Source organism: Ascochyta rabiei, chromosome 22 (genome assembly GCF_004011695.2).
Source record: "Ascochyta rabiei chromosome 22, complete sequence".
NCBI classification, from domain to species: domain Eukaryota; kingdom Fungi; phylum Ascomycota; class Dothideomycetes; order Pleosporales; family Didymellaceae; genus Ascochyta; species Ascochyta rabiei.
This window is the reverse complement of record NC_082426.1, coordinates 664,525-677,222: the sequence shown is the minus strand read 5'-3', so window position 1 is coordinate 677,222 and position 12,698 is coordinate 664,525. Positions and strand designations below refer to the sequence as shown.

Here is a 12,698-nt window from a genome sequence, read left to right as displayed (position 1 = left end):
GCCGACCACACGCTAGTCCTGCCTGTGGCTCCCCGTGATACCGCGACAGCTTGACGCGTCTCCCGCAGCTGTTGCCTTGTCTCGCGAACAAGAAGTGCAAGGCGCCCATCCAAATGTAGTCTTGGTGGCTCTGGCATATGAAAACAGTGTTCGCCGGTCTTAGACTTCTTGAGAGGCCTCTTCCACGACAGTAGCTGCGTTCTCTTGTAAACTACGCCCGCTCTACACCAGCGACAACACATCACCATGGCAGACGCGCAGGACCGCAAGCCAGGCGAAGAGGAGGACGAGGAGGAAGAGCTTGACGAAACCGTATGATGTACATGACAACACAGGCGTGCTCGTTGTTGACCCCCAGCAGAGCTACAAGTCGATCAAAGATGCCGTCCTCTTCGCAATTGATGTCAGTCCTACTATGCTCGAGCGTCCTCCGGCTTCAAACGATAAGAAGGCCGACCGCGACTCGCCCACATCAGCTGCGCTCAAATGCGCGTATCACCTGATGCAGCAACGTATCATCTCGAATCCAACCGATATGATGGGCATCTTGCTCTTCGGCACGGAGAAGACCGATCTGAAAGACGGAGACAGTACCTTTCAGCATTGCTACTTGCTTTCAGATCTCGACGTACCATCCGCACAGGACGTGAAGAGGCTGCGCGATCTAGTCGAGGATGAAGCCGAGGCGGAGGAGCTGCTGAAGCCTTCAAAAGACGGCGCAAGCATAGCGACAGTCCTCTTCTGTGCGAACCAAATCTTCACGACAAAAGCCCCTAATTTCTCCTCAAGACGGCTGTTCCTAGTCACAGACAACGACTATCCGACTAAAGCGAAGCAGGACAAAGACGCAGCTGTGACACGAGCCCGCGACTTGTACGATCTGGGGTGCACCATTGACTTGTTTCCCATCTCTCGCCAGGGCCACAGCTTTGACCGCACACGATTCTACGATGATTTGGTCTATCCTACATCACCTTCCGACCCAGACGCGCCGGTTGCTATACCCTCCACGACCAAAGTCGCTAAGAGCGGCGAAGGTATCACACTTCTGAAGCAACTTCTTTCTTCCATCAACTCAAAAGCTGCTGCTCGTCGAGCACTGTTCACACTACCACTGGAACTTGGCCCCGGCCTGAAGATAGGCGTGAAAGGCTACCTTTTGCTGAAGCGGCAAGAGCACGCCAAGTCTTGCTACGTCTGGGTTGGTGGCGAGAAGCCCCAGATTGTGCAGCAGTCCACATCGCACATGGCCGACGATACAGCGCGAGTGGTCGAGAAGACTGAGCTAAGAAAAGCCTACAGATTCGGCGGAGACGCCATCACATTCACGCCAGACGAGATCACGCGGATACGGCAATGCTTTGGTGATCCAGTGATCCGGATTATCGGCTTCAAGCCCGCATCCAGTGTACCAATCTGGGCGAACACGAACAAGGCTACGTTCATATATCCTTCCGAAGCAGACTTCATCGGCTCAACGCGTGTTTTCTCGGCGCTGCAACAGAAGCTCATCAAGTCGAAGAAGATGGGTCTTGTCTGGTTTGTCGCGCGCCGTAATGCCTCACCCACCTTATGCGCGCTTCTGCCATCCGAGGAGAAGGTTGACGAAGACGGTGAGCAGCAAATGCCGCCAGGTCTCTGGCTTATCCCGCTTCCCTATGCAGACGACATCCGCCAGTTCCCTGAGCAGGCCGAGGCACCTCTGAAGACCACAGACGCTCTCACGGACAAGATGCGCATAATCATGGAGCAACTACAACTACCTGGCGGTGTGTACGATCCTTCGAAATATCCAAATCCAGATCTGCAGTGGTTCTACCGCATCCTCCAAGCCATGGCTCTAGAAGAGGACATACCCGACGACCCCATTGACAAGACGGTGCCGCGCTTCAAGCAGATCGACAAGCGCTGCGGCGAATACATCGAAGACTACGGCAAGACATTTGAGGAGGTCTTCGCTCAGCAATCTCGCAACTCACTGGCAGTCCGCGGGAAGCCAGCAGCAAAGCGACGCACAGCCGAGCCCGAGGAGAAGGAAAAGCCCGCCAAGCGTGTGAAGACGGAGCCAAAAGTAAAGAGCGAAGACGGCGATGACGACGGCTTGACCGACCAGCAAATGGCCGTCATCAACGACAAGGGCCAAATTAGCAAGCAGACCGTTGCGGTGCTGAAGGCTTATTTGAGCCAGAGGGGGCAAGGCGTGGCAGGGAAGAAGGCAGATCTTATCGAGAGGGTGCAGGAGTATCTCGAGAGTAAGGGAATGTAAGATCGATAAAGAAGGTCACAGTGCACTACAAAATGGGAGGCTGGTTGCCCTGATACTCACACAACCAATAATACAAAACAAACGCGGATCGATTTGCACAACTTGCGTAACTTTGCAGTACATGACTGTTTCAAGGTGCAAACAAAAGTCACATTGCGTCATCATGGTAATCCGTAAGATAGACTTGAATTCCTTGCTTGCTTGAATGCGCCCAGGAAAAAATACAATAGCAAAAAGAATCGACACCTGTGTGATTCGAACACACGCTCCCGAAGGAAATGCCTGGCTATGTATAGCAGGGCATCGCGTTAACCACTCCGCTATTTGTACGTCAGCGGCTGTTTATGGTTCTTCTTTGTGAGGTGATTGCTTACCCAAAGTGCCTATGGGATTATTGATAAACGGGCAATGAAGATAACAATAAATATAGCAAATACTTCACTTCAGCTGAGTATCCACCACTATCATGCTGGGCTTGCCTCTACAACTCGTTCTACATCGCACACCTGCCTTTAGCGAAACTCCAACATCGCGATTAAGAGGAAGCATTCCAATCTAAGGAATGTAGTGCGTCGTCTTGTAGGAGCTGCTTTTGTTCACGTTTCGTTTTCGGCAAAATGACTCGAGAGAAATCTGCGTCGTATCCTGTCTGCGTCTAGCGCGACTGCTAACGCGTGGTTAACAGCACACGCCATCTGCACAGTGAAGAGCCTGGGTCTTATCGCTCCTATGGCAAATCGTGCGTTGCGTTTGAAGCTGGGCCGGGACCACGATTGCTGCACAGTGTAGGTGGCAAGTGCGAAACCTCCATCCTGAACTTTTGATCTCGTGGTGGCTTTGGACTGCACTGTACGCATCTGGTTGGAATTGCGAATCGGGTTGTTATTGTCGGATTTCTGGTTTGAATACCTACATTTTGTGCTATTTCTGTACTGCGCGGTAATGCATTATGAGGTATAGATGAGGGTATGGGCTGGAAAAACATCAAAACCACGTGCTGTTTGCTATTATGTACGTCTGCTGATATGCTGTATGTACACATTCCCCGTGATCAGAGTAGCTATGCCCGTACGCACCCCATACAAAAAAGGCCTCCAACGAGCCGTCGCTGTTTGTACATTGCTGAATCAAGGGGTGAGCAGACTGGTCTCTGCTAGATTTGGCAAGGCAAATGATCCGTACTACGGATCTGTCGCATCTGCAGGTTGTGTAGATGGCTCGTTGTCGTCTTCGAGGTAGACTAGACTCCTGTCAGTATGAAAAGCGAGAATACTAGAGATTGTGTAGCTTACCGTGAGGTCGTACAAACCAGCTGCACAAAAACGCCAACCCAAACGTCGACGCCAAGACAACGAAGACGGTCTGCCGATAGCCTGCTACAGTCGCGCTGTAGATGCCGTTGAAGACAGTCGGCCCAACCACACGGGCAATGGCATGTAGCAATCCGGTCGCGCCGAGAAGCTGTCCTACTTTGTCGTCCGGAACATGCTTCGTCAGAGCTGCTCCAAGTGCCGGCGATCCAATACCCCCAACAGCAGTAACTACACCCGAGAGTGTGAAGAGACCTCCGTTGGGTGCTAATGCATAACCGATGTAACCTAATGTGTCGAAGAAGATGGCTGCGCGGATGATAGAGAGATCGAATCGATCCGTGCCAGACTTGCGCTGCTTCATGACGCCGTCCTTGCCCTTTACAAGTCGGGTGAGAAGAGGGAGGAAGCCCAGGAGTGCGACGACACGGCATGCGTTAACGATACTGACGAAGCGTCCGGACTCAAGCGACTGCCAGTCGAACTGGCGGCGAGTGTAAACAAGGACAACACCCATTGCACCCATGGCGACACCAAACATGATGGTGTCTGTGGCGGCGAGGAGAAGCAAATTCCAGCGAACGGCAGAAGAGGAACCAGGACCTGTAGGCCAGAGGATTTTCAGCGGGCGGAACAAGTTGATGTGTCGCAGCTGGTTGATCCAATCGGACGCTGGACCCAGTCTCTCCATCTCCTCGCTATGCTTTTCTCGAGCCACTTCCTGGCGCGACTTGCTGAGTGACTCTGGAATGCAGAACACAAGAAAAACGATGAAGAGGCCGTGGGCTGCCAACGCTAGATAGAAGATAAAGATGACTGCGTCGATCTTGCTGGTATACTTCATACGTGCCTGGATGATGTAGCCAGCTACAACGGGTCCAACGGCAATCCCGCCGAACAACGCGGCGTGGAAGTATGCAAAGGCAACGTTGCGTTTCTGTGGCGCCACGCAATCACTTGCATACGAATGTGCCAAGGCCATGCCCACAATGAACGAGCCAGACAGACCCTCCAGTGCGTAGCCGACCAAGATCCAGTTAACATGAACAGTCTCGGGGAACTTGGCGGCCAGGATGGTAAGAACCTCGCCGAAGAGCGCGCCGCACGTGTTTACAATCATGAACGTCTTCCTCCCATATCGGTCTGACAGCGCGCCGAGCTTGGGGCTGGTGATGGCTGCGAGTATTCCCGAACACAGACTGCCATATAGGAGGAAGAGCGATGATCGAGAGGACACAGCGTCGTTCTGACACCTGTCTGCGCCTGGGTCCATGGGCCCCGATATTGGGTCACCATTGCCATCGAGTGAAGCATAGTACTCCTCGCAAACCAGGTCCATTATTAGATTGATCTTTGGAACCACGACGCCGCCAAAGGCTATCGTGAACAGCAAGAAGGGTGGCAGGAGCCAGTAAATCGATGGCCGTTTCCACCACGGCATCCCCTCGAATTCGCGGAACCACTCTGGTTCCCCATACTCATCTGCTCTACTGTCCGAACTCCGGTAGTCGATTGGGGTAGGATTTAGGAGTCGAGTGTTCTCGTCGTCGGTGTCCAGCCCAGGCGAACTCGCGCCGGACTTCCCTGGCTTGCTGTGGACTAGAAGCGGTACTTTCGAATTTGAATTGGAGGGCGTTAGGCGCTGTCGAAAAGTTCGATCGAGGTCGTTGTCGTCGACAAACGCGGCATCTGTGTTCTCCGCCATTGCGGATACAGGTGCAAGTGCACAGGGGTTGACACTGGTGGTGATCGAGGGGTGGGGTTCGACTACGGTCGCATACGCATTGCTGTGATGTACTGCAAGAATTGTAAGGAGGCCGATGAGGAAGTGCGCGTTGTATTTGCGAGACACTGCGCAGTAGAACTGCAGCCAGGGCGTGGTTCAGGCGGGCTGTAGTCAAGCTCGCAATGTTGCTTACCAAGGGATGATGCGCTCTAACGCAGCCACGGTACAAAAAGGAAAGAGAAGTGAAGAAAGTCAAGTCTTCGCCTGCAACATGTGGTCCGCTAAGTCTCAGACAGCACTATCAGCCGTTGATCTGGTAGGATCGTTCGCGTGGAGACATCGATAACATTTGATTATGACGTTGCCATTTCCACGGCATTCGCATGGCACTCGGCGCTCCGGCTGTGTTCCATGTCCGACGCTAAGCAGCCGTTCCCCCACACTCCATGGGGTTGACTTCTTGGTTTTGAAGCGGTCTTGTTCTTTCTCTCTATTACCGATTAGCGATTGACAGCTTTCTATCCCGAAGTTTGAATATGTGGCGAATGTAATCTCTACGACGCGTGCGTACTGCAGAGGACTCGGACCACACAACGAAACTTGTGCACCGTTTGCGCCATCGAGATAAGAACTGGACAATAGATGAATGGGCGGTGATCGTGTTGAACAGATGGAGCTCGAGAAAAATTCAGATGGTAAGAGCTTCCTCAGGTCATTCATTATGCCTGCTGTGCAATGGCACTCCGTTAGTAAGAGTGCGCTCAATGCTGCACAAAGCACTTTGAAGGGCTCTATTATTGGCCACCAGGGTAGTCAGAAAACACTACAAGGATGTCGAACCTTGCACAAGCGTCTTCGTGCAACCGGATCTCTTAGCGTAGAGTATTCACAATTTCAGCTTGGTTGACTATCAAAACAAGGCATAAACTGGCTCGTGATAGTCCTCCACTCACATCCAGGCCTGTGGTGTCAACGCCTCTTTCTCAGCTTTGTGAGATTCAACGAAATACAGCACTGCCATTGGTCTCACGTCCGGTCTGACGCCCTACCTGTTAGAGAGACCCTAACTACACTTCAAGCTAGTGGTTGCAGTGTAAATACTTTAGAAACGTGGCAGGTCCTCAACAAGCATCGATGTCGTATCCGAAGTATGCTAAGCATGCAATGCATTGCAATCTCGCCTAATGAAACGAGAAATTAGTTAAGCGAAGAGCCTGTTCTGCTTACAGTCCCATGAGAACTCGATGCATGGACGTCGGCGACCTGGAGTAGACCTCTGATCTGCGAGATGCTGCTAGGCAAATGTGTGAATATTGCGGACGCTTATAGATCAGAACACGGCATAAGCCCTGTGTGCATATTCTAGAACACCAGACCAGGCAAGTTTTTCAGCCAATGTCAACTGCAGACATGTCATACGTCGAGGAATCAGCACGGAGTAACACCATGGTCATGAGACGCCGTAAGCGATGCTTGATCAGCTAGTCTTGTGTTGTTCAATTTTGATCCCTTGTTTCTGAGAAATGGCTCCCATATTACAGAAGCCTGAATGTAACAGCTCTTGTGCTCAAAATCACGCATTTCCCCCATGACTGATACTTCGTATAGAATATCTGACTGGGAAGTGACAGAGAAGGATTTTGGTATAGAGTCACGGACGCTCGACGCGAGTTTATGGCAAGCGGGAAATATATGCCAAGAATCACATATGACAGCCGCTGCAACTTGAATGTGGCTACATGAAATATAGTGATCTCTTATGTGTCTGTATTACAAGACGATATGTGTTCAAAGCCTTGGGAATGTTCGGCTGCATTTGATGAGTAGCTGAGATGAGCTAAGAATCTCTAATGTGCCGTTGGACTGGTGAATATGACTCCACAAAGACAAACGTATGTCTTGCAAACCCGGTGTATTTAATGTACATCTTCATTCATGATATCCTTGAATCTTTTTTTGCCAGAAGTGTACTGATCCTCAGTCTAGAGGCGCATGGTACAGATGGAGTTATGACTTTGGTCTTTGCACTAGAAGAATGGAAGGATACCGCCAATACGAGGTTCAAGATTCAGAGCGCACAACCTGTTTGGCTGCGTCGTGCACATTTGATGCTTTCAAGCTCGGAATAGAGAGGATTTATAAGCGGCCGTGGACAATTGAAGCAAGCACGGTCTTCACTGCCGCCGATGCGATGCTTGAGCTGTGTTGTTTTGGTCGAATTGTAGACATACAAAGCGAGCTTTCATTCCCAATAATTCGATTTCGTCTGCTGCAAACATGAACATACCTAGATCTTCTTCATCTCCTTCATTAGAGATGAGCTTGCTACAATTCAATGACTTTGGTACTGTCCCTTGACATATGGCGTTTCAACATCCTCTCGCTGGGTCCAATCCCTGCAAAATCCTCGGCGGAGTAGGTCTCAGTGAACTTGTAAGGGTCGGTGGCACCAGGGCAATCAATGCTGTCGGGGGCCTCTAATAGTCGTAGGTCGAGAAGTCCTTGAAGGAGAAGGATCGAGTGATGATCGACAGCTGACCTTTTCGCACCAGATTTTACAGCTTGAGGGCAGACAATAAGGCACCGATTCGCGCAGGCAAGTAGGAAGGCCCTCAGGAAGATCAGTCTAAGAGCCGCACAATTGCAACAGAAGTTGAGGCTAAATGGCAGGAGAACCATTTTTTAGTAGATTTGGCGGAACACCAAGGGTACCTGATGCACTTACCAGCATGGGCGAGGCGTACATAGGAATCATAGTGTAGTACATGGCAGATCTTCAAAAGCTGCCGGACCATAAGGAGTATTTTTACGCATGAGAACCCTGTTCGGGCACCTGTTAAGTTGCCAAGCTGGGGCAGTGATTTTGGAGTTACGTGTACAGATTGTAGCGCTTGGAACAACGTACTTGGAGGCAGTCTAGCCGGGGCATTTCCCACTGATAACGATGCAGCCACTTAGTCTTTAGTCATGGATCTGGGCTTTCTTCGCACTTGCGAAGAGTTCCACATTCGATCGCGCAACATTCCAGCAAATTCAAAGCTAGCCAAGAAGCTGCTTCTTTGCGGACAGACGAAAAAGCGGCGACTGTGTGGGCAGCAGCAGTCAGCGCTTGGCATTCATGGTTCCGTACTTTCTTGCAAGGCAACTCTTGCGCCGATTCTCATTTGCGGCATCCAAGTTGGTGTTTGAATAAGTAAACTTGTTCATTCATTTGAAACGAGAAGTGCAGCAACGGTTTGGGGTGTCTGTGTATCTTTGCCAGAAGACATCTCTCCAATCTTCATATTCGAGAATAAACATGATCTTCCATAGCTGAAGTTGAGCCAACTGAGAAGACTAGAGAAGACGGCTGATGGTGGAACCGAGAGAGGAGAAGAGACAGCTTATATGTCGATAGAAAGGCGAGAGAGGTGAGATAAGAAAATGACTAAAAGAAAGATGTTAGCGGGCTGTTCAAAGAGCTCGGTAGCGCAGAACCTTGAGTGCTGAGAGAACTAATGCTGTTCGTTCTCTGACAGTCCTATTGGACGCGTTCGACTCTTCCAAAAAGACAACTTCTTGACATTGGACGTAACAAGTCTTGTACAGCGCACTAGCGCCTGCCGCAAGATATTACCATTCACCGACTTTTCAGATGGGTGTCGACATGCAGCATGCAAGCAAGTCCTCGCTAGAAAAGAGAAGGGCCGACAACTCCAGCCACAAGACTTCGTCACCAGGTCAGCACAGAGCAAAAATCCACCACCTCACACGTAAGTCAACACTGCGATACGAGAGGCGTCAAGACATATCTGCATAGCCTAATACCGGAATATCGCTTGCTTGCCCTGATTTAGTACTGTAGTAACCGGTGGCTCGGTACAAGTCTTGCAGTATCCAGTGAACGGCCTCATTGCTCGGGCGCAGCGCAGAAAACGGCTCTTAGGATACACATATCAGACCGTATCAATGCAAGGCTGCCCAAACCTTGAGGCTTCCCAGGGAACATAAGCGCGAGATGCGAGTGTAAAGTGGTCACGTGGCACAAACCACCGTCAAGTACGATGTGCTGGCGACCTTGTCAGAGCGACCTTTTTCGTGAGTGCCGCTCAAAGCGCGTTTTGGGAAAGCCTGCGTTATTGGATCGTTTCCGCTTCTTTACTATAACGGTGTTTCCATAGTTAGGCAGATTTACTAATTACTAATTAGTAAAAATATAAGGGCTTGGCTTAGACCCACCTTAGCTACACAGACCAAAAAGGTATAGTAATCTATTAGATAGATTAACTAGGGTTTAAACAGTATGAATACCCGTAACATTCTACTGTTACTAATTAGTAATTGCAAAGGAAAATATTTAGTAAATACTAAATAGTAAATACTATTTAGTAATTACTAGAACGCTAAGCTACTTTCAGCGTTACTAACTAGTTACTCAGTAAACCCCCATCTATGGGTGTTTCCTTGTGAACGTTTCTGATCAACATGAGGCGAGATCGAGTTATTGGGAGGCCAAGTAAATCTTCGCAGGGCCACAACACCCTATTGATAGCCGAGGCGAAGTGATATGAAATAAGGAAGTTGCCAATAGGACGAAGTGTTGCCTTGCTGTGCTGGTGTGTGATGGGTCTACATCTCGAGTTGCGCGCGTTAGGAGAGTCGTCTTTTCGAAATTGACTTGAGAATCGACCTACAAAACAGTTTACCGGCATGGCAGCGATGGAAGGGGAGTTGAAAAGATCTGTTCGACAGTCAGTAGGAGAGAGCTAACTCTCCTTGATGCCTTCAAGATCTTGCCATAGTTGGAAAGCGACACACAATGTACTGCAAGAGATATGCCACGACGTGGGCATATGTCTGACCCTCATGGAGAGGGATATTACGGAGAAGACGCGTAAGACCGTAGAGCAAGCTCTACAAAGGACTTACCAGTTGCACCACATAAGCATGGCTGATCATAAGGCTATGATTCGCCCATGCCGGAAGATACAGGTTTCTTTCTGCATTGCAGGATGTCTTTTGAGCAAGCCACCTTTCCAGAAAACGAATTGTAACCCTGCATGATGCGGTCTCAGCACTTCAGCCTTGTAATTTTTGCCCTTCAACTGAAAGAAGCATTCGTCTCAAGTCCTCTGTGGCTGGCTAATCTCTCAGATATTCGCGCTCGCTTGCAGATTAGATCCAGATAGAACTTGTTGAGTAACACTACCCACTCATGTTGCTTAGCAACTGCCGTCAATAACACAACGCATGAACCTTGAGGTCCTCGACACGAATCGACAAACAAGTCTATAAATAACGTCACAGCGATCCACGGAATTAATAACATCAGGAACGAACGGATGAAACGCGCAGAAGGCAAAACAAGGCAACTACCTAGTAGTGCGGACCCGCCTCCGGATGATCCCTATTCTGTCTCATGCAGAATTCCAGAACCCCTTGAACAAAACCTTAAAATGTACCCATAGCGCTCGTAAACGCATCAACTCAAAAGGGCGTTTGAGCGCGTTCGGTAGCCATGTATCGTGAATGATTTCCTTCGTCACAGCCGATGATGGCTCCGGATACTTTAGTTGGCTTACGGTCGTGTGATGAATTGTATCATAGTTATCCAAGCAAGTTGCATGCCTCCAATCCATGGTGTCGGACAAAGGACCCATTGCTTGTTCGTTGCCTGGTACACGACATGGGTCACAATTTTGCCTGATCGTTGACAGAAACACGTAACACCAGGTATAATTAAATCGAGAGAATGACGAGAACACAGGGTTTATCTGCCGCGTCATGATTCATGCTAGCAGAGGCTGACGATGACTATATGTGTGTCCTAAACGGGGTAGCACAGCGATCAGCTTCTCGGATACTTTTCTCTCGATTGGATCGGTCTTGTCATGACTGGATCCAGCCTAGAAGAGGATTTTGGCTGAGTTCTTACATGTAATAGGACAAGAGGGTGTGAACTCATTTTCAAATCCTCTAATCATATGCGTCGAGGCATCGGGTTGCCGACCACGAGATCCTCGCGTGCATCCGGAAAGGCAATAGAGCATCATCGATCATGGGTTAGTGCCGGGCCCATCGTTGTGCCAATGAAGTTGATCGCTCAATCGAGACTGTGTGGTGTTGATGATTCCGGGATGCTGCATGCAGACATGGATTGTAGATATGATGAGTCCTTCAAGCCCCAGATACCCGATCAGATCAATCCTGACGTGTAAGAGAATGGCAGGGAAACATATCGTAGGCAATTTTCTATCGGATCCTTGATGTAGATACATCCTTGAGGAGGTTGAGAGAAGCAGGCGACTGACAGCCGCGATGTGGGACCTCCATCCTTCAGACGTCCCTGATGTAATATCCAAATGTATGAGTCGTCCTGACGTTTCTATTGACCGGACAGTCGCATTGACCCTATCCTTCCATTATGCAGGCAGCCTACGGCGGGCTGGTCCATCCATTCATCGTTTCCAAGCCGTTGCGCGTGGTAACGTGTCCGAAAAGTCCGTCTCTTTCGGACAGCCTCCATCACACGACTAGGTAAATGAACCAAGGCAGCCACTTCACATTGTAGGGCAAGTCACACCCCGCCATGTACCATGAGCTGGTTGGGCTGCATACGCGCTATAGGCGGCGCCAAGAACGGGTACAGTTGTGGCCGCTCCACAGCCAGACATTGCTTCGTCGCGTACTTGACAGCTATGATCATCTTCTGCAAGAGATAGTTGGTAACAAGCTTGAACCTATAGAATAGGTAGGGTCGCAAACAAAAGTTCGAATTGGTTCGCGATCGCGATAACGGGGCTTGACGTGGTACGGGCCGTCGCATCGGTGACGTGCATATGCACTCTACTAGGCCGTTGTCATAATTGCACAAGTTTTTCCGAGCAGTGATGTAGCAGCAGCAGCTTTGAGTGGTGACTGTTCAGCGCCCGGTGAAATGAAGTAGGCATCAGCTGTCGCCGTGTGCCTACAAGCTAGACCCTCCACAGGCGACTCGTGAACGATGTACGAAACATCATGTGGCGGATATAGACCTGCGGCTGTTACCTAGATATGAGGTGAGCGGAGAATGGCTGGGAAGGCTGAGAATGGCTGAAAACGGCTGCGAAACCCCGATTCGAAGGCGGTTGTAGATCCGATTTAAAGCGAAGTATTGGTATAGGAGAGTTCGTCTATTGGAGGATGGCGGTTTGAGGCATGAGGAATCAGTCGCGTTTCGAAAGGAAAGCTGTGCATAGCGATTGGAGGGGATTAGGTGCTTTTCTGTGTCGTACTTACTAGATTTCGGCAGCCAACCAGGTCAGGTATGGCGGGTCGCTCACCCCTAACTGGCTCCGGTAGGACTTCAGACGAGACAAAAAATAAGGTTTGCAGCAGAGGGGTTTAGGTTAATAGTAGACCTTGTAGTAGACGTAGT

The 12,698-nt window shown here is 49.9% G+C and overlaps 4 protein-coding genes and 1 non-coding gene across 5 annotated transcripts, besides 6 other annotated features; 3 read left to right on the top strand and 2 right to left on the bottom strand.

The window, feature by feature from the left end:
* Window positions 1–246: 246 nt before the first annotated feature.
* EKO05_0011440 (ATP-dependent DNA helicase II subunit 1) lies at window positions 247–2,266 on the top strand (the record flags this gene model as incomplete). The annotated part of the gene is made up of 2 exons (XM_038944426.1): window positions 247–312; window positions 362–2,266. 2 exons carry the CDS (start codon window positions 247–249, stop codon window positions 2,264–2,266), a joined length of 1,971 nt encoding a protein of 656 aa, XP_038792624.1.
* Window positions 277–300: a tandem repeat.
* Window positions 2,267–2,506: 240 nt separating the features above from the next.
* On the bottom strand, window positions 2,507–2,599 carry EKO05_22t2. The gene has a single exon. It is a non-coding gene; the product is annotated as a tRNA-Ser (tRNA).
* An 848-nt stretch (window positions 2,600–3,447) lies between these two features.
* On the bottom strand, window positions 3,448–5,281 carry EKO05_0011439 (uncharacterized protein; the record flags this gene model as incomplete). Its single annotated transcript, XM_038944427.1, has 2 exons — window positions 3,448–3,506; window positions 3,559–5,281. The coding sequence occupies 2 exons, from the start codon at window positions 5,279–5,281 to the stop codon at window positions 3,448–3,450; spliced, it is 1,782 nt and encodes a 593-aa protein (XP_038792623.1).
* Window positions 3,588–3,620: a tandem repeat.
* A 2,988-nt stretch (window positions 5,282–8,269) lies between the features above and the next one.
* On the top strand, window positions 8,270–8,491 carry EKO05_0011438 (uncharacterized protein; the record flags this gene model as incomplete). Its single annotated transcript, XM_059637994.1, has 1 exon — window positions 8,270–8,491. The coding sequence occupies one exon, from the start codon at window positions 8,270–8,272 to the stop codon at window positions 8,489–8,491; it is 222 nt and encodes a 73-aa protein (XP_059493977.1).
* A 1,009-nt stretch (window positions 8,492–9,500) lies between these two features.
* Window positions 9,501–9,596: a dispersed repeat.
* Window positions 9,597–9,608: 12 nt separating this feature from the next.
* Window positions 9,609–9,679: a tandem repeat.
* A 1,920-nt stretch (window positions 9,680–11,599) lies between these two features.
* EKO05_0011437 (uncharacterized protein) lies at window positions 11,600–11,818 on the top strand (the record flags this gene model as incomplete). The annotated part of the gene is made up of 1 exon (XM_059637993.1): window positions 11,600–11,818. The coding sequence occupies one exon, from the start codon at window positions 11,600–11,602 to the stop codon at window positions 11,816–11,818; it is 219 nt and encodes a 72-aa protein (XP_059493976.1).
* Window positions 11,819–12,523: 705 nt separating this feature from the next.
* Window positions 12,524–12,674: a dispersed repeat.
* Window position 12,675: 1 nt separating this feature from the next.
* Window positions 12,676–12,698: part of a dispersed repeat that runs on past the window's edge.